Source organism: Giraffa tippelskirchi, chromosome 7, assembly GCF_054371585.1.
Source record: "Giraffa tippelskirchi isolate mGirTip1 chromosome 7, T2T-mGirTip1v1.2.pri, whole genome shotgun sequence".
NCBI lineage: Eukaryota > Metazoa > Chordata > Mammalia > Artiodactyla > Giraffidae > Giraffa > Giraffa tippelskirchi.
Window position 1 is genome coordinate 96,972,473 of NC_137281.1, and position 24,214 is coordinate 96,996,686.

General features: G+C 36.9%; 1 protein-coding gene across 10 annotated transcripts in view; it reads left to right on the forward strand.

The window, feature by feature from the left end:
- Nucleotides 1–6,962: 6,962 nt before the first annotated feature.
- FAM98B (family with sequence similarity 98 member B) overlaps nt 6,963–24,214 on the forward strand; it is a 39,652-nt gene continuing 22,400 nt past the window's right edge. For 9 of the 10 annotated variants that reach the window (XM_081507155.1, XM_081507150.1, XM_081507153.1 and 6 more), the window contains exons 1-5: nt 6,963–7,057; nt 14,346–14,491; nt 15,607–15,741; nt 19,864–20,042; nt 22,815–22,895. In XM_081507155.1, coding sequence (XP_081363281.1) covers nt 6,987–7,057; nt 14,346–14,491; nt 15,607–15,741; nt 19,864–20,042; nt 22,815–22,895 — 612 coding nt within the window. In that variant the 5' untranslated portion in view covers nt 6,963–6,986. The remainder of the gene's footprint in view (nt 7,058–14,345; nt 14,492–15,606; nt 15,742–19,863; nt 20,043–22,814; nt 22,896–24,214) is intronic. The other variant, XM_081507147.1, reaches the window with a different exon arrangement.

Here is a 24,214-nt window from a genome sequence, read left to right on the forward strand (position 1 = left end):
ATTTGAGTTCTTTTTCCTTCTTGCTGAGCCTGGCCAGAGATTTGTCAATTTTGCTTACCCTTTCAAAGAGCCAGCTCTTAGTTTTATTGATTTTTGTTTTCTACTGTTTTTTAATTTCTATTTTATTTCCTCCCTGATCTTTATTAATTTGTTTTTTCCTTCTTCTGACTTTAGTTTTGTTTGCTCTTCTTTTTTCTAATTCTTTTAGGTTGTATGTTAGGTTTTTTATTTTTTCTTATTTTTTGAGGAAGGCCTATATTGCTATGAACTTCTAAGAACTTCTTTTGATACATCCCATTGATGTTCTATAGTTGTGTTTTCATTGTCATTTGTCTAAGGTATTTTTTTTAATTTCATTTTTGTTGTCCTTGTTGACCCATTGGTCTTTTAGTAGCATTTTGTTTAGGCTCTATGCAATTGGGTTTTTTTCTCATTTCTTTTCCTGTGATTGATTCCTAGTTTCATGCCATTGTGGCCAGAGGAAATGTTTGAAATAATTTCTATCCTCTTACATTTTTTGAGGTTAGTTTTGTGCCCTAGTATGGGGTCAATACTAGGGAATATTCCGTGTACACTTGAAAGAATGTGTATTATGGGGTTTTTTTTGGGGGGGGGGTAATATCCTGAAAATGTCAACTAAATCAAACTGTTCTACTGTATCATTTAGTATCTGTGTTGATCCATATTGATTTTCTCTCTAGATCTATCCAGGGGTGTATTAAAGTCTCTTGCTATATTCCCATCAGTTTCTCCCTTTATGTATTTAATATTTATTTTATAAATTTGCATTCTCCCATATTAGGTATACATATGTTGATGCCAAAGAAACTTTAAAAAATGTATTTTCCACTTGGTATACCTTTCACAATGTCCAGTGATCATAGCTTCCACTTCACCGGGCAAATCATGAAAGCTTTAACAAAAATCTTGCAAACTTCTTGAAATTATCACTGTTCCTATCACCTTCAATCATCAGACAAGGCCAGTGGAACTAACAGAAAAACTGCACTCAAGTACAAGAATTAATTACATGAGATTGAATGAATTGATAAATATGATTATAATTTTTTATGATTTTGTCTAAAATATTACTGATATTTAATCATTTGTTTCCCAGATACAAGGAAAAAATTTTAAAACTTAAAACAATTTAGTAAATTAAAATCTTGTAAGTAGAATTGAAACATTTTTCTTTTTCTCCCTATCTGATTTTTCCAGAATTCAAAACTCTCAAACTAAGCCCTTTTCCTGAAGCTAAATGACTTGATATAAACTTCAGAGAAATTGCCACAGCTGATTATTTAAATAGTCCTCATGAGCCACTTCAGAAAGTTTACTTGAACACCTGATGACATCATTAGAGGCATTTCAAACTGCAAAGGAAGCTTTCACTCTGACATCTAGAAATCTTAATTGACTGTCTCTTGGACCCAGAAACTGGTTTATAAGTTGCTCCAATCATGAACCTTTGTTTTTATTTCCATGAAAGTGCCTCTTATTAAATACCTGATTGTTTGCACCATGGTCCTAGTTTTGTGAGCCCAGTATATTCATCACCTCCTAAAGTGAGATGTAGTCCTTAGTTATTCAGTCATGTCAGACTTTTTTACGACCCTTTAGACTACCAGGCTCCTCTGTCAGTGAGATTTTCCAGACAAGAATACTGCAGTGTGCGAGTGTGTTGCCATTTCCTCCTCTAGAAAATGAGATGTAATTATTTAACTAAACTAATGTGTTCTCAGAACTAAAAATTAGTTCAGACAAATGGAGGACTCCTCTAAATCATTATTTCTTCAGTTACCAGCTCAGCTTATAATATGTGAAATTTTTAGAGATGTTTTAGAAGATGGCGCTATTGTGGACCTAAGTGAAAGTGAAAGTCACTCAGTTGTGTCCAACTCTTTGTGACCCCATAGATTGTCCATGGAATTCTCCAGGGCAGAATACTCGAGTGGGTAGCCTTTCTCTTCTCCAGGGGATCTTCCCAACCCAGGGATCAAACCCAGGTCTCTCCCACATTGTAGGTGGATTCTTTACCAGCTGAGCCACAAGGAGAGCCCATAAGTAGGCTACCCCAAAATATGCCTCAAGGGCATATTTATTATTTTGAATTAAAATTACTTAAACAGCCAATGCAAGAGGGCCACTCTCATCCTCCTTTCTGTCTCCCTGAAAGCAGGAAATAAATCTGCCATGTGAAAGGTACACCCCTACATCTGGAAGTAGAAGGACAGAGAAAATTCAGGCCGAGAAGCCTTTATAAACAAATATTATATCTTTAAATTACTTTCCCAAGCCCAAACTCTGTTAAATGTAATCAGTTGTAATTCTGGTTATTGTAAACAAGTTTCTTTATTGATTATATTGTAACCAGATGTTTAACCATGCCTTTTAAGTCTTGTAATTTATGGACAGTTCTTATTGTATTCTGATGCTGTTGCAAAAGTGCTTCATCTTCAAAACAATCATAGGAAGACTATAGAAGCAATTACAACAGTTCTGCATAAAAAGGATGGTTATGCAAGGATTCCAGCCCATACGGACTTAACACAAGGAGCTGTCCTGTTCCTGGGGCCTGTAAAGCAGGTATCCAGAGGTTTTTGCTCCCTGATAGGCAGGGTCAATGCCGCTGCTCAGCCTTGAAGCAGCTATAGGAGACACCGTCTATCACCTCTCGGTTTCCCATACAATTATGGGAGTAAAATCTCTGAAGAGGGATGAGACAAGGGAACAGGGTAGGGCAAAATCATTAAGAGAAGGACACAACTATTGAGAAAATGACAAAAACTGGTTAAAACAATTAGGTCCAAGATGGCAGAAGAATCGACTTCTGTAGACCTTGAGCCTCATCATACACTCACTGTAATATATTAGCTAAATGACACACCACAGGCACCATGACAGTTCTGAGGCTGATCATAAAAGACCAAGAAGTGAGTGGTGGCCAAATTCCTGGAAATTTCCACTCTTTCCTCAAAATAGTTGGAATAATCCTCCCACTTATCAGCCTGTGAAATTACTTACCCCATAAAAACTAACCACCCTCCACACCTTGGGGCTTCTTGCTTTCTGAGGTGGCCCACACTCTGTATACAGAGTGTGGTGTCTCCTAGGGCCGCTCGCACCTTTTGAGAGAGACTTCGCTCTGTCTATGGAATGTGTATCTCTCTAAATATGCCTGCTTTCCCACTTAGAGCAGCCTTGCCTGCCCACTGGTATCCTTCACAAGTGTCCTGTATTAATAAATTTACTCCTTGTCTAGAACTTTGGCTCTCACAGAATTCCTTCTGTGTTGTAACACAAAAACCCTGAGCTTTATTAAGTCCTGAGACCAGGTGTGTGATTTCAGCTGAGAGATTGTGAGTTCAAGTCATCTGAAGTGTGACTGTGTTCAAGTCCCAGGGTGAGGTGTGTGGTTTCAATTACATCCCCAAGGGATCAACTAACTTTGATGATAATCAAAATGTGACCTGCTTGAGACCATATCCCTGAGGTGTGCTCAAATGTGACCCCAGCCTGGAATGTATTCTTCTTGTCCCTCCTCCTTGCAATGCAAATTTCCTGGGCCAAATCCATCCCAGCCCAGAGGAACTCAATGGATCTGGAGCAGATTATTAGCTATTTTGGCAATGAAAGGACCTAACAAGAATAAAATTGATCATCAGTGCCTTCCAAAGGAAAGAATTCAATGATAGTATATTTAAGATCAATTGAAAATTAAATGGGTTAACTGGGGTTTTGTTATCCAAAATGGAGCTTGGTGGCCATTGTGGATGTGTTTTCAGACATGTTCCTGCGTCACTGGGAACTTGAATTTTCTCAGCTGTGTCACAGTCAAGGATACCACCAGCCATTTTCAAAACAGTACCTGCCAGCAGCTGCCTGGTCTCAAAATCTCTCCCGGTAACTGTGGAGCTATTTTGGATACCAACTAACCTTGCTTAACAAACATTCTTTCTTCTTGCCAACTCCAATCCTATTTCTTGACAAACAACTTCTAACTTTGTGGCTTTTGCCTATATGAGCCCCCCTCTTTTTTGTGGTAGTCAGGTGTGAACACAATTCAAGTGCTTCTTGAATCTGTGTTTCCCAGGCTGTGGTCCTCAGCTTGGCTTGAAGACAACACTCTTCCATTCCTTAAAATAGATTGTTTATTGATTATTTGTGTTGACAATGACATGAGTTGGAGGTCATGGTTTGGATAGCCCATTGATCCAGCACCATGTATTGAAGAGACCTGAACTGCAGTGATGACTTTGACATACTCAAGTGACTGGGTAAGTGCAGCTATCTTTTCATGAGAGGAACTGGCCTATAAATTCTTTTTAATAATGTTCTTATTGATTTTTTTAAAGATAATGTCCTCATAAAAAGCATTGCAAAATACTCCGTGTTTTTCTAGTCTCTGGGAAAGTTTATATAAGATTGGTGTTATTTCTTTTTTAAGTATTTGGAAAAATCAGGAAAATATTTTGGGCTTGGAGCATTTTTTGTTGATGGTTTTTAATTTGTCATTCAATTTCTTTAATAGATATAAACTATTCATTTTTAAAAATTTCCTTGTATCATTTTTGTTAAATAGTGTTTCTCAAGGAACTTATCAACTTTAAATTTTCAAATTTATTGGCATGAAATTATTCATAACATCCTCTTATTAACTGTCTAATATCTAATGACTGAGAACCTATGTCCTGTTTTTCATTCCTAATAATGGTTGTTTGCTTATTCTTCTTTTGTACTTATTTATTTTTTCCTGATCAGCTTGGTTAAAGGTTTGTCAATACTATTAGTCTGCAAAAAGACTCAAATTTGTCTTAATTTCTTTATTGTATTTTCTCTCATTTCTGTTTCTTTGAAGTGTTTTGCTTTTCACCTTCTTGCAATTGATGCTTAGATAATTAATTTTCAATCTTTTGAAATGGAAAAATCTTCTAATATGTGCATTTAATGTTATATATTTTGTTTTAAGTATGGGTCTATCTTCATCCTTCATATGGTATTTTTATGGCTATTCAATTCAAAAATATTTTCTCATAACCATTTTTTTTCCTAGTTTAAATCCTAGTTTAATATGATTATTTAGAAGTAGTGCATTGCTTAAATTCTGAACATTAAGTGTTTGGGGATTTTTTTTAATTTTCTTTTTTTATTGATTCACTGTTTAATTCTAATGTAAGAGAACATACTTTTTATGATTTCAGTCTTTTTTAAAAAAAGTATTTATTTATTTATGACTGCATCTGGTTTCCATTGACTTCCCTAGTGGCTCAGCAGTAAAGAATCCTCCTGTGACGCAGGAGAAATGAGTTTGATTCTTGGGTCAGGAAGATCCCCTGCCGAAGGAAATGGCAGTCCACTCCAGTATTCTTGCCTGGAAAATTCCATGGACAGAGGAGCCTAGTGGGCTACAGTCCATAGGGTTGCAAAGAGTCAGATGCTACCGAGCACGCATGATGGTCTTGGTTGTGGCACAAGGCTTCTCTCTAGGCACCAAGGCTCAATAGTTGTTGTGTGGACTTAGTTACTGGGTGGCATGTGGGATCTTAGTTCCTGACCAGGGATCAGACTGCTTCCCCTGCATTGGAAGGCAGATTCTTAACCACTAAGCTGCAAATAATTTTATACTTAAGCCTGCATACATGGTAGAGGAGTCATCATTTTTTAAAATTTATTTTTAATTGAAGGATAATTATAATACTGTGTTGGTTTCTGCCATACATCAACATGGATCAGCCATAGGTATACATATGTCCCCTCCCTAGTGAGCCTCCCTCCCACCTCCCACCCCATCCTACCCCTCCAGGTTGTCACAGAGGAAGAGTCATTATTGAAAATTATTCAAATTTGTGGGTAAACTTCTCTCTGGGTTTTAAAAATTTATTGGCAAGCTTTTTATTAGTAGCAATGATTAGGTAGCTGAGAATATAACTGACTTCCGTGGACTAGGGCCAAGGATGTTATACATTCTGTAAGGCTTGGAACAGTCCTTTAAAAGGATAAATTGTTACATGTTTATTTGGATATTTATTTGGGAGATACAGCTGTTAATGATTTTATGCTCTACGCTGACTCTCTTATGAGCCCTAAAATATTTTTGTATCCTTTAGATAGACACTGAATTCTCCATAATTAGTACACAGAGGGAATACTGTTGTTTGTTTGAAGTTTTATGGAGAGTTAGTCACAATTTTGGAAAAGCACATTAACTACCCTATTCTGCCCATAGTAATTTTTGTTTCTCATACAACATATCTATATATAATATATTTATTTGTGCTCAAACTTAGTTGCCCCAAGCAGGATCTTCCATCTTCCTTTCTGCATGCAGTGTTGTGACCTATGGGCTCTAGTTCCCTGACCAGGCATTGAACCTGGGCTCCTTGTATTGAGGGCAGGGAGTCTTAGTCACTGGACCACCAGGGAAGTCCCACACTCACCTGTATTTTTTCAGTAGTGCAACACATAGTCTGCATGTGTTGAAGAGCATTCTACAGATAGATGCAAGCATCTGATCATTTCTTTGATCTATGTTACATAATGAAACAACATTTTGTTATACATCTCCTCTTTATTTCTTCTTTAAAATTGGAGCTTTATTGTGTGTTTGACTTAAAAATTATTTGTGTATGCACATGATATTCCGTACAATTTTAGCTCAAGGTAATATTTTATTTCAGGATTTTTGTTATAAAAAGAGAGCAGGAATCTGATCCGTCAAAAACAACTTGGGTAGGATAACGATGTTCGATAAGACACAACTCAAGCCTTGTTATTGCTACTATTTGTTGTTGTTATCATTTTAAAAAGCTATTATAGTATGTGTATATAAAGTCGTTTTAGGCCGAACAGCCAATTGCCTGTGGGTCAGGAACGTTTCTATACCCCGCCTAGCCTGTTCAGGTTGAGATCCGCCCGGAACCTTGGCACTGCAACGGTGGTTTCCGGCGGGCTCCTTAGAGAACGGAACAGCCTCGGGCCGAAGGACCATGAGAGGGCCGGATCCGGGTCCCGAACCTACGATGGAGGGGGACGTGCTGGACACACTAGAGGCGCTGGGGTGAGTAGTCCTGGGATCGCCTTTCCCTGGAAAACGTTAGCTGTCTCTCCCCATGGATGCCGCAGTCTCCCCCATGTGGGCCCTCGGCTGGGCTCCTGCGGCTTGGTGCAGGCCTCTTTCGCTGCCTCGCTGCCTCCGGCGCCGACGGAGTTAAGAGGGAGGCGGGAGAGAAATCCGTTTGGGGGGTGGAGCAGGCCTGAAGAGCTAGGGCGCGAGGCCCCCTTTCTCGAACTCCTTGTTTTGAAACTCAGCAACAGGGAGCCACGGCGAAGGCGCGGAGGGGCCCGGCTGGCAGCACTCCTTTGGGAGAAAGTGTTGCTGCCCCGCGGGTGGTATTTTTGAGAGGCACTGGAAGTCGAGTACAGCTGTTGTCTCCTACATCATACAGCATGTGGCTTAATTAGGGCCCCGGGACAAATCACTCCTGCTTCCTTGACCAGAGAAGCAGTTTTAATTCAGTGTGAATCCATTCGTTCAACCGTTTCTTCCATTCATTAACAACATTAAATTGATGTTAACCCGTATTCACTAATGTGTATTTTATGTGCTAGGCTGAAGAAAAAGAGTTTTCCGATTACTAGTAGCTTTACTAGTTGTGGAGTGTATAGTCTACTGGTCTTTGCGATTCCGAGTAGTGAGTGCTGTGAAAGTCCTGGAATGATGTTAATACTTAAAGGCATGGGAATAAATACATGCAAGATAGGTTCTTTCTCAGCCATTATCCTGTTTTTCTTCACAGCCCTTATCCCTATTCCAGATTATCTTGTCCTGCATGTTTGTTATTGTCTCTTGAACATCCACCCTCTCCACCGGCTAATACACACACAAAAATCAGCTCCAGGAGAACAGGTGCTTTATCTGTCTTGTTCCTCAGAACATCTTACAGTCAGGTCTGGTACAATAAATAGTGGTTGAATGAATGGGTAAATGAATGAAGAAAGGTTCAAAACACAGAGTGGACAGAGGTAGGCATAGGGCAAAGCAGTTGAGAGTCGAAAAAAGGAACTTGAAGTAGGCTGATATACCTGGAGGGCAGAGAGCAAGGAGCAGTGTTGAAGACTGAATTGATGAGATTTAGGTGAGGAACACGGCTTGCAGCACCTTTTAGGCCATGTTGTGGATTTTATTCTTTGTCATAACAGAAGTGAAACATGATTAGTGAATTTAAAAAGGGGAGTGTTTAGATGTCTAGTTTAAAAAGTTACCTCTGTCAGTATGGTAGAGGATAGATTGGAGAATTTTTTTAGTAGTCTAGGCAAGAAGTGATGGTTGCTTAGTGGCAGTGGATATAGAAAGAAGTACATTACTGGTCTGGGGCTTCCCAGGTGGCACCGTGGTAAAGAATCTGCCTGAAGGCTGGAAACACAGGTTTGATCCCTGTCTTGGGAAGATCCCCTGAAGTAGGAAATGGCAACCCATTCCAGTATTCTCGCCTGGAAAGTTTCATGGACAGAGGAACCAGGCAGGCTACAATCCATGGGGTCACAAAGAGTCTGCACGCCTGCACACATTACTGGTCTTAGTGATTGATTGGATTAGATATTAGAGCTGAAGGAGATGCTGATATTGATGATTCGTTGATAAGTATTTATTGAGCAATAAAATGATACATTTTGGAATCTCAGTTGGACAAGGAAGAAAGTGAAGACAGCCAGGAGCTGGTAAATACAGAGAATACAGAGGAACCATAGAAACAGAGGTAGAGATGGTATCAAGTTGTGGTCAAAAGAGCAAGTTGGAAGGTAGAATAAGTAGGCTGTGGTCAGGGAGTGACTTGTTCAGATTAGTGATTTCGGATGTGTTTAGTTCCAAGTGATGGTGTGGCTTACCTATGTGTAGTGGCAAAGGTTGGAAAAGAGGCTGAGAACTCAGGGTATTGGAAAGGGTATACATATGGATTTTGAAGAAACTCTATCATTGAAAAGAATAGGAGTGGAGAGGAAATTGAGCACAGGGAATGTTGACGAGTGTCCAAGAGATTGATGAAAACCATGAGAGAACAAGGGTGGCAAATCTGATGGGCCTGAGCCTGGAGAGAGCAGGAGATATTCATGAGAAAATGGAGTCAATCAGAAAACAGGCAGAAAATCTAAGTAGACATTTCTTCAGAGAAGACATACACATGGCCAAAAAGTACATGAAAAAATGCTCAACATTGTTAATTATCGGAGAAATGTAAAAACTACAATGAAGTGTCACCTCACACTGGTCAGCATGGCCATCTTCAAAAAGTCTACAAGTAATAAATGCTGGAGAGGATGTGGGGAAAAGGGAACCCTCCTACACTGTTGGTGGGAATGTAAATTGTTAGAGCCATTATGGAGAACAATATGGAGGTTCCTTAAAAAACAAAAATAGAACTTCCATATGATCCTGCCTTCCCACTCCTGGGCATACATCTGGAGAAAACCATAATTTGAAAAGATATATGCATTGCAGTGTTCATTGCAGCACTATTTACAATAGCCAAGATGAAGAAGCAACCTAAATGTCCATCGACAGAGGAAATGGATAAAGATGTGGTGTATTTATACAGTGAAATATTACTCAGCCATAAAAGAGTGAAATAATGCCATTTACACAGACATGGATGGACCTAGAAATTAAGTGAAATAAGCCAGTCAACGATAAATATCATACAGTATTTATATGTTGGCTTATACAGTATTGCTTATATGTGCAGTCATAAGTGATACAAAAATGAACTTATATGCAAAACAGAAATAGACCCACAGGATGTAGAAAACAAACATATGGTTGCCAAAGGGGGAAGGATGTGGAGGGGAGAGATAAATTAGGAATTATATATATATAATAAACAGGTACCTACTGTATAGCACAGGGAACTATACTCAGTATTTTATAAAAATCTATATGGGAAAAGAGTCTGAATAGAAAGATATGTTTGTACATACAGCTGAATCACTTTGTTGTACATCTAAAACTAGCAACATTATAAATCAATTTTTCAATTTAAAATAAGAATAGGGAGCAATGAGTGATATTGATGCTGTACTGGGAAGCAAGGAGAACAGAAACCCTCCCGGTTGACCTTTGGGCACTTAAGAGAGAAATACCCAAACCTCGGAGTAGTGGGGGTAAATCTTTCTGAGAAGACATTGACAGAATAGGAGAGTTGTTGTTTATGGATGGAACATAGAGGAAGAGTTCTGGAAGTAGGAAGAAGTGGAGAGCTGAATCAGACAAGCCAGTAGGGTGAGTAAATGACAGAGGGGAAAAAAAGGGTCTCGTATTTTATATGTTGGCTTATGAAAATAGAAAAAAAAATAATTTAGACCTTGGCTATGTCCTTTTGAAGATCTGCCAGTGGCCCTACTGGACTGAATTTGGTTCACCCAGCTTAAAGCAGTGTCAGATCAGCAACTATGGTTCCACTGTGTATGGCCCTGGGGGAGTCTAGGCCTAGGGGAGTTGTCTCCTTTGTTTGGAATTAGAGTGTCACTTTCCTAATTGAACAATTGCTAGAACAAACTGGGCATGATAATACATCTCTTATGCTATTCTATGCTATGCTAAGTCGTGCTTCAGTCGTGTCCGACTCTGTGCGACCCCATAGACGGCAGCCCACCAGGCTCCGCCGTCCCTGGGATTCTCCAGGCAAGAATACTGGAGTGGGTTGCCATTTCCTTCTCCAGTGCATGAAAGGGAAAAGTGAAAGTGAAGTCGCTCAGTCATGTCCAACTCTTAGCGACCCCATGGACTGTAGCCTACCAGGCTCCTCCGTCCATGGGATTTTCCAGGCAAGAGTACTGGAGTGGGGTGCCATTGCCTTCTCCGATACATCTCTTATAGGATATTATTATAATTTAATGTGTTAATACACATACAACATGTAGCACTGGCCTAAAATTAGTTTATAAATGTTAGTTGCTATTATGATTATGATTATAATTAATTATTCATGTTAAATGCATTTATTTTTCTTTTTTACTTCTACCTGTTTTGATGAGCTGAGGCATTAAGGATTGTGTATTCAAGATTTAGTATTTTTGGTGATTTAGTAAATTTTTGTTGATTTTTACAGTTGGCATTTCAGTAAAAGTAACTTATCACCAATAATATAAATTAGTTAAATTTTTTTCGAGAGCTCATGATTATTGCTTTATTGCAGAAATAAAAGCAAGTAGGGAGAAAAAAGATGTTTACTATGAAATCTGGGTGAGAGGCTCTGTAAGCCATGGTAGAAAGGTAATACCAGGGGAACCAGTCTTGGTTAGAGGAACAGAGAGATGGTCTAATCCTAGCTGACTGCATTATCTGGCCAGGTTATTTACTTTGTTTCCTTATTAGTGTGGACAGAAGTTTGAGTTCACATGGAGCATTTTAGGTCAAATCTGGTTTTAAAACAATGTCATCACTTGTTTATCTTCTGATATTACCTTCTGTAGAATAGTGTTAGTCGCTCAGTTGTGTCTGACTTTGCTATCCCATGGATTGTAGCCTGCGAGGCTTCTCTGTCCATGGGATCCTGCAGGCAAGAATACTGGAATGGGTTGCCATTTCCTTCTCCAGAGGATCTTTCTGATCCAGGGAGTGAACCCACGTCTCTTATGTCTGCTTCCTTGGCAGGCAGGTTCTTTACCACTAGCGCCACCTGGGAAGCCAGAATTAAGATAATATTAACTTAAAAGGATTACTGTAAAGAGTGGATGATTGTAATATTCCTCCGGCCTGCTGCATAAGGCAGGTATCCTAACCTCATTAAGCCCTAATTTCTTATCTGCAAAATGAGCACTTGAAAAAAACCTTTCCTAAGATATGACCAGACAATTTAGAGAAAAAGAAATGCAGATGGCCTTTAAACGTATGAAAAGGGTACAGTCTTGCCATAAGAGAAATGCAAATTAAAACTATATTGAGATAACCATATGGTCAAAAATCCAAATGTTTGGCAACTTTGGTGAGTTATGGGTAATGGATACTCTTGTATTTTAATTGTATAATCCTTGTATAGGAAAACTTTATAGTATCCAGCAAAGTTACATATCCATTCACCCTTTGATCCAACAATTGCACCTCTAGGAATCTACCCCAGATATACGCTGACAAAAATTTGCCCAATTTTTTTTTCTTTGCCTAGTTTTTGATAATAGCAGATCACTTCAAAAAAACAAACTATCCTTCAGTGGGGAGATAGCAAATAAAATGCGGTGCATCCAGACAGTGGAGTACTATATAACCATAAATACGATTGAATAATATCTCTGATTTCTAGTATATATATAGATATGTGTGTACATGTATATATGTTTAAAAAAAATGGAATAAAACAGTAGATAGTAGGCTGCCTTTTATCTAAACAAGTACGTATTTGTGTGTGTGAGTGCATGTATGGACTTCCCAGGCGGCGCAGTGGTAAAGAATCCGCCTGCCAGTGCAGGAGCTGCAGGAGATGTGGGTTTGATCCCTGAGTCAAGAAGATCCCCTGGAGAAGGAAATGGTCATCTACTCCAGTATTCTTGTCTGGAAATCCCATGGACAGAAGAGCCTGGTGGGCTACAGCCCATGGGGTAGCAAAGAGTCAAATACAACTGAGTGACTAAGCACTCACGTGTGTGTGTGTGCGCATGCGTGCATGTGTATATATATTTAAAAACATGGTTTGACACCCCCAAATTAATACCTATGGTTTCCTGTGAGGAAGGGAGGAAACAGAGCAGAGGGAACAGCATTAAGATTACGAGCTAGATTTGTCTGAATGTACTGTGTGTTGTTTTTGACATTGAAACCATATAAATGTTTTACATAATGATAAAGCAAACCTGGAATGAAATCAAAACATAAAAAGACAAGTCTCTTAAAAAAAAAAAGCAAAATGAAAAAAATCTGTCAATATATTGTGTAGGATTTAATCACATGGAAAGAAATTGTTTTTCTATACATTCTTACTGGAATGGATTCTAGAAATAAAAACATAAATTGTTTTCAGTAATTTTATTAGTAATAATGCTGTTTTTTCTGTTCTGAAACTATGTAATTTATATTTATTTTTATATTTGTTGTTGTTTAGTCACTGAGTTGTGTCCGACTCTTTGCAACCCTCATGAACTGTAGTCCACCAACTCCTTTGTCCATAGCATTTTTCAGGCAACAATACTGGAGTGGGTTGCCATACTAGGATTCTATAAATGTCATAAGAAACCAGAATTTTCATTGTAAGAGAAAAATAGATTAAAATGTAAAGCAAAATAGGTAAAAACCCTATAATTCTAAATCTGAATTGAAAATAGCAGTGTGAACTCCTGATGTAATTTCTCTTAAAAAGGTACAGTTGCTGTGACTAACCTTTACTGCCAGATTATGTACTCTAAATAAATACCATTGAAGAGAATCAGGGCTTCTTGGGGAAATGGCCAGTTGCAGGTAAAAGGCAAGAATATATTGTCATAGAAAGCAAGAAAAATATTCAAAGAATTCTGGGAACTAGTCAGAGAACTCATTGACTAACATGAATGGACTCCCACTAATCAGAGATAGGACAGTTTGAGTATCAAATGAAAAATTAACTGCAGTGGGTTAAAACTCAGCAAATGTGCTAAAACTTAAAAGTTTGTAATGTGGGAAAAAAAGCTCAGGTACGCTAAGAGTAATAAAAGAAAACTGATATCAAATTCAATCAAGATAATATGTAAAAGTGGTTTGAAAATTTAAGATTCTATTCAAATATACTTTGTAGCAGTGTTTAAAAGTATAAACTTATAAAAGAAATGGTTAAGAGTAAAATAATCTCATACATCCTTTTTGGTTTTAAGTTTTTAAATTTAAAATTTGCATCCATTCTCCTTTAACTGTGCTGCTGCTGCTGCTAAGTCGCTTCAGTCGTGTCCGACTCGGTGCGACCCCATAGACTGCAGCCCACCAGGCTCTGCCATCCCTGGGATTCTCCAGGCAACAATACTGGAGACTTTTTCTTATTCCTGTAACTAGTATAGTTATTATTCTGTTTGACTTTGTTATATGTAATATTTATCTTAGAATAGGTTGATAATTTTACTAAAAAACTTTAAAACAAAAAAATCAAATGTTAATTATGTAGAGCAGAAATCAGCAAACTATTTTTGTAACAAACCAGAGAGTAAAAGTTTTAGGTTTTGCTGACCATGCTTTCTCTGTCACAAATATAGGGAAACAGTCAGATACATGGATACATTTATTGTCTGTGTTCCAATATTTTATTCACAAAGACAGGCAATAGACTTTGATTAAAAAGAATTACATGTATTAGGGTTTTGCTTATTGTTTTAATCTCTTATATTTTCCTTTTTAGGTATAAGGGACCACTGTTAGAAGAGCAATCGCTTACAAAGGCAGCAGAGAGTGGACTGTCTTCACCTGAATTTTCAGAGCTCTGTGTTTGGTTAAGCTCTCAAATAAAATCACTGTGCAACTTGGAAGAAAGTATCACTTCAGCTGGTATTGCCATTTAATTTCATTTACTTTTCTGTTTACTAGTAAAATAAAATGATAGGTTATGATTACAGTTTTATCTATAACGTGCTCACTGTACAAAGAAAAGTCATTAATACAAAGAACTTCAGTATGTGATTTAAATATCTTTCAATTTAATTTTATATTGATTAACCCAAAATTATTTCTTAAATTTATACAAAATTATAAATAATTATTGTTTATCTGCTGTCTTGAACTTAGTATTGAATTTGGTTATTAAAAAGTTTAGTTTTTGAATACTTCTTTTTTGGAATTAAGGTTTGTTTTTCTTTCCCTAAAGTATATGTAATCCCTAATATAAGTTATATTACCAAACCTATAACTCAGGAGATGGATTCACATAGGAATACATTTATAGAAAATTCCTCTGCTAGTTTACAAATTTTGTTTAATTCATTACTATTAGTAGCTGGAATTCTTGTGGATCTTTGGTAGAAAATAAAAATTTGTTGGGCATTTGGTAGAAGATAAAAGTAGCATTCCCTCTGATGCTATTCTTACTTTTCAAATTGTTTTTTTTTTCCTTGCCGAATCTAATAGAATTCACCTGAAGTAAAGTAAAATAAACTGAATTCAGAACTTATGACATAAGTTCCCACATAATTCGATTATGAAAGAAGGATAAATGCTGAGGTTTAAATAGATGATTGCATTTATTATCTGAATCCATAGAAATACAATGGAAATGGATCATATGCTCTGAAGCCAATTAATAATTATAGCCATAATAATGCTGTAATATTTCAGTTACTAACATAAAATATTTCCATTTTATCTGCTTTTATGGAAAGCCCTTTGGAAGATACTTATCAGAAATTTAAATATAAAAAGATTTTAATTTCATGACTAGATAACTTATGTTCTTGAATTTAAGTGTTACTTTCTGTATGTAGAAATATGTTTTGGTTACTTTAACCTAAGCTTACCTAAATGTGTTACTTTTGGTCACACATTTAATGATTTAATGTTGATGTGAAAATTTAGAATTGATATAAAATTAAAATCAACTAGTAGATTTGATAGTATCAGATTATATGGTAAATATTTAGTAAATGTTTTATGCCTCTTCTTTTTTAAAGGGAGAGATGATCTAGAAAGCTTCCAGCTTGAGATAAGTGGCTTTTTAAAAGAAATGGCATGTCCATATTCTGTACTCATATCTGGAGATATTAAAGACCGCTTAAAAAAGAAGGATGACTGTTTGAAACTACTGTGTAAGTTGTATTTCTTTGAACAGTTTAAATGCCTGTGTTTGATCTGGTTTGTGTTATTTTCAAGTCAAGATTTATGAACTTTAATTAATGAAGCATTAGACATTTTGTGTATTAGAAAGGTTTTAATATTTGCTTAAAATGTGAAACTGACTCAGTTATTTGTATAAATGTAGGATAAATTCTACTAATGTACTCTCTAAGATTTCCATAACACTTATAATTTATTTGGCCAGTATAGATTACCCTGTGTTTATGACTAGTACTTTAGCAGTTTTTCCTTCACCTAATTCATCCCTTGACATTTATGACTAGTTGGCTAAAGTGGTGATCTCCAAAGTCCTGTTTAATGTTAAAACTCTCTGAAATTAGGCTGCTAAGCAAATTATTAGATGATAGGCACTTAGTTTAGAAAATTTATTGATCACTTTTTATTGTATTGGAAACTGCACTAAGCATTACGGATATATCAGTTTAAAAGAAAATTGTGCCCTTGTGCCACTTGAATTCTAGTGGATGTGGCCTGGTTTTCATCAGGGATGAATTTGGAGTACAGATTATCCTATATCTAAACAATTACTATAAATAATAGATGCATTTGTTTATATTGGGTCCCTTAAATTTTTTTGAAGTTTAGTTAAATTTCATGCTATTTTGAAAGTTCTACAAACAGTGATCTCTTGAAAGAATTTTTCTAACATCTTCTATTATTGAAGATTTCTGTTATTTTAGGTTGTACCATTTATAAAAAGATGCACATAATCTATTCCTTTATGCTCTAGTGTTAAGATGTTAGTTTCATTAGAGCAGAAATCATGTTTATGTGTTTAGTGGTGGTGATCAAAATGTTGACAGTTGAGTGATCTTGTGCGTTGGAAAGAATAAACATTATGTGCCCCCATTTCTGATACTCTTTCCTTGTCTTCCTCCCATTCAGTGTGAGTCACTGATTTAATGAACCATTATTAGTGGGAGGGCACAATAACCCATAAGTGTATTGGGGCAAAAGGAAGCTAAGAAGTACTGGCCGTGAGGAACTTGCATAGTCTTTATATTTAGTCAATGAGAACTATGTAAATCATGTTTCCCTTTTTGCCTTTGCTTCTGAGAAGCTCAGCAATAATAGTACTGTAAGTTTCTGATCCAAGTAAAAGTATAGAGGAACTATAAGAGAGATTGGTATAGTTTTTTTTCTGATTATAAAAATACATGCTTGAGAGGTAGGGTGAAATGGAGAATTAGTGTACGGAGAATTAGTGTAAATGAGTACAGAGTTTCAGTTAAGGAAAATGAGAAAGTTCTGGAGATGGATGGTGGTGATGGTTATTCAACTATGTGAATGTTTAATGCCACTGTATACTTAGAATAGTAAATTTCATGTTACTTGTTGGAAAATTACATTCTCATCATAGGAATCTTACAAAGTAGATAAATATGTAAAGAAAATAATTTATCATTTCACTCCCCAGAGAGAGTCATGAATAACTCTTCAGTGTATTTCCTTTTCCTTCTTTTTCCTTTGTACACACATGTTTAAATAAGATTGAGATCTGTTACATGTGTAATTCTTGCTCTTCCTCTTTTTCATTTAATGTATGTATTTTCCCATCACTTAGTATTTTTTGAAAAAGTAATTTAAATTGGCTACATAAGAATAAGAGACACAGATGCATAGAACAATCTTATGGACTCTGAGGGAGAAGGTGAGGGTGGGACGTTCTGGGAGAATAGCACTGAAACATGTATATTATCATATGTGAAACAGAACACCATTCCATGTTCGATGCATGAGACAAATGCTCAGGGCCGGGGCAATGGGATGACCCAGAGGGATGGGATGGGGAGGTTCATTAAATCAGTGACTCACTCCCGCCTTCAATCAGTCCCAGCATCAGGGTCTTTTCAAATGAGTCAGCTCTTCTCATCAGGTGGCCAAAGTATTGGAGTTTCAGCTTCAACATCAGTCCTTCCGATGAACACCCAGGACTGATCTCCTTTAGGATGGACTGGTTAGATCTTGCAGTTCAAGGGATTCTCAAGAGTCTTCTCCAACACCACAGTTCAAAAGCATCAGTTCTTTGGCACTCACCTTTTTTTATAGTCCAACTCTCACATCCATACATGACTACTGGAAAAACCATATCCTTGACTAGACCAACCTTTGTTGGCAAAGTAATGTCTCTGCTTTTTAATATGCTGTCTAGGTTGGTCATAACTTTTCTTCCAAGGAGTAAGCGTCTTTTAATTTCATGGCTGCAGTCACCATCTGCAGTGATTTTGGAGCCCCCCAAAATAAAGCCTGCCACTGTTTCCATTGTTTCCCCATCTATTTGCCATGAAGTGATGGGACCGGATGCCATGATCTTAGTTTTCTGAATGTTGAGCTTTACGCCAACTTTTTCACTCTCCTCTTTCACTTTCATCAGGAGGCTCTTTAGTTCTTTTTCACTTTCTGCCATAAAGGTGAGGTTATCCCACCCTTGATACCATGATAGAGCCTTTAGAATGAGAGTAGATAAAATGTATAAATATGGAATTGATCTCTAAGAGATATATTGGTAAATATATCGTAATAAATTGGTAAATAAAAAATACACAGAAGATATATCGTATACTCTTGTTTCTATAATAGAAATAAAAGTGTATAGATGGTAGAAATGTATACTAAATATACATATACATATATGCCTAAAAAGATACCCAGAAACTAACATTGGTGATTGCTTTGGGGTGGGGAATCTGAGAATCTGTATGGGAAGAAGACTTATCACAGTATTATTGTCCATCTGCATGGATTAGCATTTAAATACTAGACTGAACTCTTGTTTGTACTCTTATGTACAACATGTTTCTGTAGAACAAAGACTTCAGCCGTGGTTCTCTCCAAAATATAAATTTTTGAAGAATGGTGATCTGTTTTAATGAAGTTTTAAAATCAGAGCAACCTTGGCGTAGTCGTCATAAGCAAAGTTTGAAATGCATTGGTCTTAACTTTTTGTGGATTCCTTAGACTATCATATGTAATTACATGGAAAAACCTTAAATTAGTGGCTCTCAATCCTGTCCGTGAGAGTCACCTTGGATCTAAAACCACACAGATTCCCAAATCGTACTTCAGATGTTCTGGTGCAGAATCTCTAAGGGTGGAACCCTTGTACTTGTACTTTTAAACAGTTTCTCAGGTATCTTTTCCTGTTCAACTGAAGTTGAAATTATTGTATTAAATTATGTGTGTATAAATTTAACTGAAATGAAAACAAATGACCCCCCAATATCTGTCTTTACTGTTCTGAAAGTTAATTTTAAAAAGACTAATGAGTTAAGTTAATTTTTTGCTTTCCAAAATGATGTGGGTTTTTTTTTTCTTTTTTCTTTTTACTATTTTTTAAATTGAAATATAGTTCATGTAAATATTATGTTAGTTTCAGATGTACCACATAGTGATTTGACTTTTGCATATGTTGTGAAATGGTCACTGTTAAGTCTAGTAACCATTTGTTTCCATAAAAAGTTATTACAATATTATTGATCGTATGCTTTATATTGTATATTATGTTCCCGAGGCTTATTTCTTTTCTAACTGGAGGTTTGTGCCTTTACCTATTATATCCCCACCTCCACACCCCTGCTCCCTGGCCACTGCCTTTTACTTCTCAATATGTGAGAGTCTGTTACCATTTTGTTTTATTTTCTCCATCTAAGATTTTTGAGTTATTTTTAGAAAGATGACTGTTGAAAGGATGAAATGGTGACTGTGAAAGGACTTGTGAACAGTCTGGAGTGGTCTATCCTAAAGGCAGTTGTACAGATTGCTCTATCTTCTTACAGATCTGTTAAAGCTATACATTCTCTCTTAGCTTGAGCTCTGCATATCAGAGAGAGAGTAATTTTTCAGCTTTATACACTTGAAGATTTTAATGTTCTTTTATTGATGGTTCTCTCCTGCTAGACTTTAGACTCTGTGAGTAGGCACTATTCTTTTAATTTCCTTCTGCCCTTGTTTAAAATTTCCTTCTTCCCTCTTTATTATTTCTTCAGCTCCTTTGCATGTATACCCACAAGTAGGATTTTTAAAGCATTCTTATGCATTTTAACATTATTTGTTTTTCCCTTTTTTTATTATAGTATTTTTAAGTACAGAGCTTCAAGCTTTACAGATACTACAGAACAAGAAGTGTAAAAATTCTCAATTAGATAAAAATAGTGAAATTTATCAGGAAGTTCAGGCTATCTGCGATACCCTTGGGATTCCCAAGTCAACAACTTCTGACATTTCGCTTATGCTAAACCAAGTGGAATCAAAGGTATTGTATTTGTTTTATTTTTTATTTCCCCCAAATTCAATTATATGCTAATATGTAAACTCTGGGAGATGGTGAGGGACAGGGAGGCTGGCATGCTGCATTCCATGGGGTCGCAGAGAGTCAGACATGGCTTGGCGACTGAACAGCAACAGCAGATGTATAAATTTTATTTATTTTTGGCTGTGCTGGGTCTTCATTGCTATGCAGGCTTTTCTTTGGTTTTGGAGAGCGGGGGTTACTCCCTAGTTGTGGCATGCAGCCTTCTCATTGTGGTACACAGGCTTCTCATTGTGGTGGCCTCTCTTTGCGGAGCATGGGCTCTAGGGTACATGAGCTCAATAGTTGTGTTGCATGGGCTTAGTTGCTCCATGGCATGTGGGATCTTTGTGGATCAGGGATCAAACCTGTGTCTCCTGCATTGGCAGGCAAATAATTTACCTCTGTGCCACCAGGAAAGCTCCTGTATATGTATTAAGGATGAAAATACAGTTGACTCTTGAATACTTTGTGGGTTACGGGTGCCAATCCTCTGTGGAGTCAGTAATTAACATACAACTTCACAATTGGCCTCTGTATCTTCAGTTGGTATTTGTAAATTCAACCACCTGTAGATCGGATGGTACTGTAATTGTATTTAGTGAAAACAATTCACGTATAGGTGAACCAGCACAATTCAAACCCATGTTGTTCAAGAACCAACTATTTCCTTCCAGTACAAGATATACATTCTAATTAGCGAGGCACTTATCTTCGTGTAAAGCTAAATTTTTCATGTAAAACTAAATAGTATGCTTTTGACCTAATTTGCCTATCACTAGTATTCAGAAATTAGATCTTAATAAGGAAGTGCTAGGCTTTGTGAAAGTTTGCTGTTTGCCCTGATAGAAATCTCTCTGCAAATTTAAGGGTCTGGTTTCTAAACAAGGTCAAATTATAGTATAATGAAAGAAGTAGAGTTTTCCTTTAAAGGCAAACTAAATTTCTTTTTAATGGATGCTGTTAGTAAAATTTCAGTGTGGTTGTCTTTGGCAGTGAGCAAAGAAATCTGCAATTTCTGATGGATAAGTGTTTAGGAAATGTTTGTTGTATAGTTAATAAATGAATGAGTACCCTGATGGAGTAATTAAGAACAACTAAAAACTATATCTCTAGCTTTTGAATTTTTTTTTTCAATTATAAAACTATCCTTATTCCCAGGCAGGACATAAATTAGAATACTACTCTTGCAGACCAAATTCTAGCCTGATTTCTAGGTTTTGTAGGCGTCCTCTAGGAGAATAATACAAGATTCACTTTTCAAGGAAAAGAACATTTTCACCCTCAAGAATAGGTACTGAAAACTCTGTTTTTAGACTTGCTGTTTTAAACTATATTCTTGAATAAAGTACTCTTTTGCACTGATAATTTATGAGCTGAAAACAAGATTTGTCTTAATGAATGTAAGAGAATTTTAGTATCATTTAGATAAAAACACAGTATTAAAAAGTTTTGTTTTTGTTTCTTTTAGAACTAGCAAACCAAAAAATAAGCCTATGAATCCCAGCTCAAGAATATTGTTCTATAGTTCATAAATTGCTTTTCAGAGTTTATTTCTCTGGATTAAGAATTATCTGGGGTTGCCTAATACCTGGGGCTATTTCAAATTGAGACAGGTTTCTAGACTCTTCCTAATCTTCCAATGTGTCCATATACTGATCCAAAAGATACAATTGAAGTGCCATAAAATATGCCCATTTAAGGTGTACAATTCAATGGATTTTGTTTATTTACAGAGTACATAATCATCAAAATCTAATTTTAGAACATTTCCATCATTCTCAAAAGAAGCCATGTACCCACCACTTACAGCCACCACCAATTTCCAAGCTAATTTTGTGTTCATAATTTTTAATTCTTTTTGAAAAGAAATCCCCCAACATTAAGCTTCATACTCCTCAAATGTGACCTGTTCCTATTTTCTCTGTTATATCATAAACTAAGCATCTGTATATATTTCATCCTGTTTGAATGACTTCTGATATTGCTAAAGCAAAAACAAATGTCAAAATCTTGTTCACCAAAAATAAAAATGTTTCAATTCAAATCAGTGGCTTTGCAAAAGTAATGAAATGTGCTATAAGGTGACTAATTGAGGGCTTACTCTTCTTCATTGTCTTGCTGAACAATGGAATGAATATGTACAAAATATTTAATTGAGTAAAACCAACATACTCAGGGCTTCCCTGGTGGCTCCGACAGTAAAGAATCTGCCTGCAATGCAGGAGACCTGGGTTCGATCCCTGGGTTGGGAAGATCCCCTGGAAAAGAGAACGGCAGCTCACTCCAGTATTCTTGCCTGGAGAATCCCATGGACAGAGGAGCCTAGTGGGCTGTAGCCCATGGGGTTGGAGAGAGTCGGACACGACTGAGTGACTAACACACACACAACTTACTCAGCAAAAGTTTTAGTGGTTTTTTTTTTTTTTGGTCAGGATATAAGTGTGTGTTGTCCTAAGAATCTGAATTTATTTCACATAAAACTTAAATTTTCATAATAAAGTCTTCTAGTAGTTACTTCAGTTGTCCATGTACATTATTTCTTACTCTGGAAAAGATGTGCTATAGCTTGAATTACGTAACTTGCTTCCTTGAGGAAGATACTCTGCATTATATTGATGGTATTTCTTAGTATGTGAGGGTATGTTTCTCTGGCATTCACAACATTTTAAGCACGAATAAGATTGTTTTAAATTGGGGATATACATTTTCACAATCTTCTATGTTTAATTTTAGGTGAAAGATACTCTCTCAAAAGTCCAGAAAAATCATGTTGGAAAACCACTGCTGAAAATTGATTTAAATCTGGAACAGGCGGTAAGCCATCCCCCCTTTTTTATTAGTTTTATGTAATTAGCTATATTAATATAGCTTAATTTTATGAGTGGACATCTAGATTTTTGTATGCTTTTAAAAAATTTTATATATGTATATTTTTGCTTTTTGAAAAATGCATTTATTTTAATTGGAGGCTAATTACAATATTGTGGTGGCTTTTGCCATACATCAACATGAATCAGCCACAGGTGCACATGTGTTCCCCCATCCTGAACCCTCTCCCCACTTCGCTCCCCACCCCATCCCTCTGGGTTGTCCCAGAACACCGGCTTTGAGTGCCCTGCTGCATGCATCGAACTGGTGTTGGTCATCTGTTTTACATACGGTAATATACATGTTTCAATGTTTTTCTCTCAAATCATTCTGCCCTCGCCTTTTCCCAAAAGTCTGTTCTTTACATAGTCCAAAAGTCTGTTCTTTACACTGTATCTCTTGCTGTCTTGTCAGTTCAGTTCAGTCACTCAGTCATGTCCGACTCTTTGCGACCCCATGAACCGCAGCACGCCAGGCCTCCCTGTCCATCACCAACTGCCGGAGTCTACCCAAACCCATGTCCATTGAGTCAGTGATGCCATCCAACCATCTCATCCTCTGTCCTCCCCTTCTCCTCCCGCCCTCAATCTTTCCCAACATCAGGGTCTTTTTCAAATGAGTCAGCTCTTCGCCTCAGGTGGCCAAAGTATTGGAGTTTCAGCTTCAACATCAGTCCTTCCAATGAACACCCAGGACTGATCTCCTTTAGGAAGGACTGGTTGGATCTCCTTGCAGTCCAAGGGATTCTCAAGAGTCTTCTCCAACACCACAGTTCAAAAGCATCAATTCTTCAGTGCTCAGCTTTCTTTATAGTCCAACTCTCACATCCATACATGACTACTGGAAAAACCATAGCCTTGACTAGATGGACCTTTGTTGGCAAAGTAATGTCTCTGCTTTTTAATATGCTGTCTAAGTTGGTCATAACTTTCCTTCAAAGGAGTAAGCGTCTTTTAATTTCATGGCTGCAGTCACCATCTGAAGTGATTTTGGAGCCCCAAAAATAAAGTCAGCCACTGTTTCCACATCTATTTGCAATGAAGTGATGGGACTGGATGCCATGATCAGTGCTGTCTTGTAGATTTTTTATATTTGAGAATTAAAATGGATTGATATTCTAGAGCAGTAGGTCCTAACATTTCTTCATTCAGATTATTAATTAAAAAAAAATTGGCCAAAAGTATTTACAGTGCCTAATATGTTAACATAGTTGTAACTTGAAAAGTATAGTACCTCAGTGTCAGTAAGATGGGAAGTTACTATTT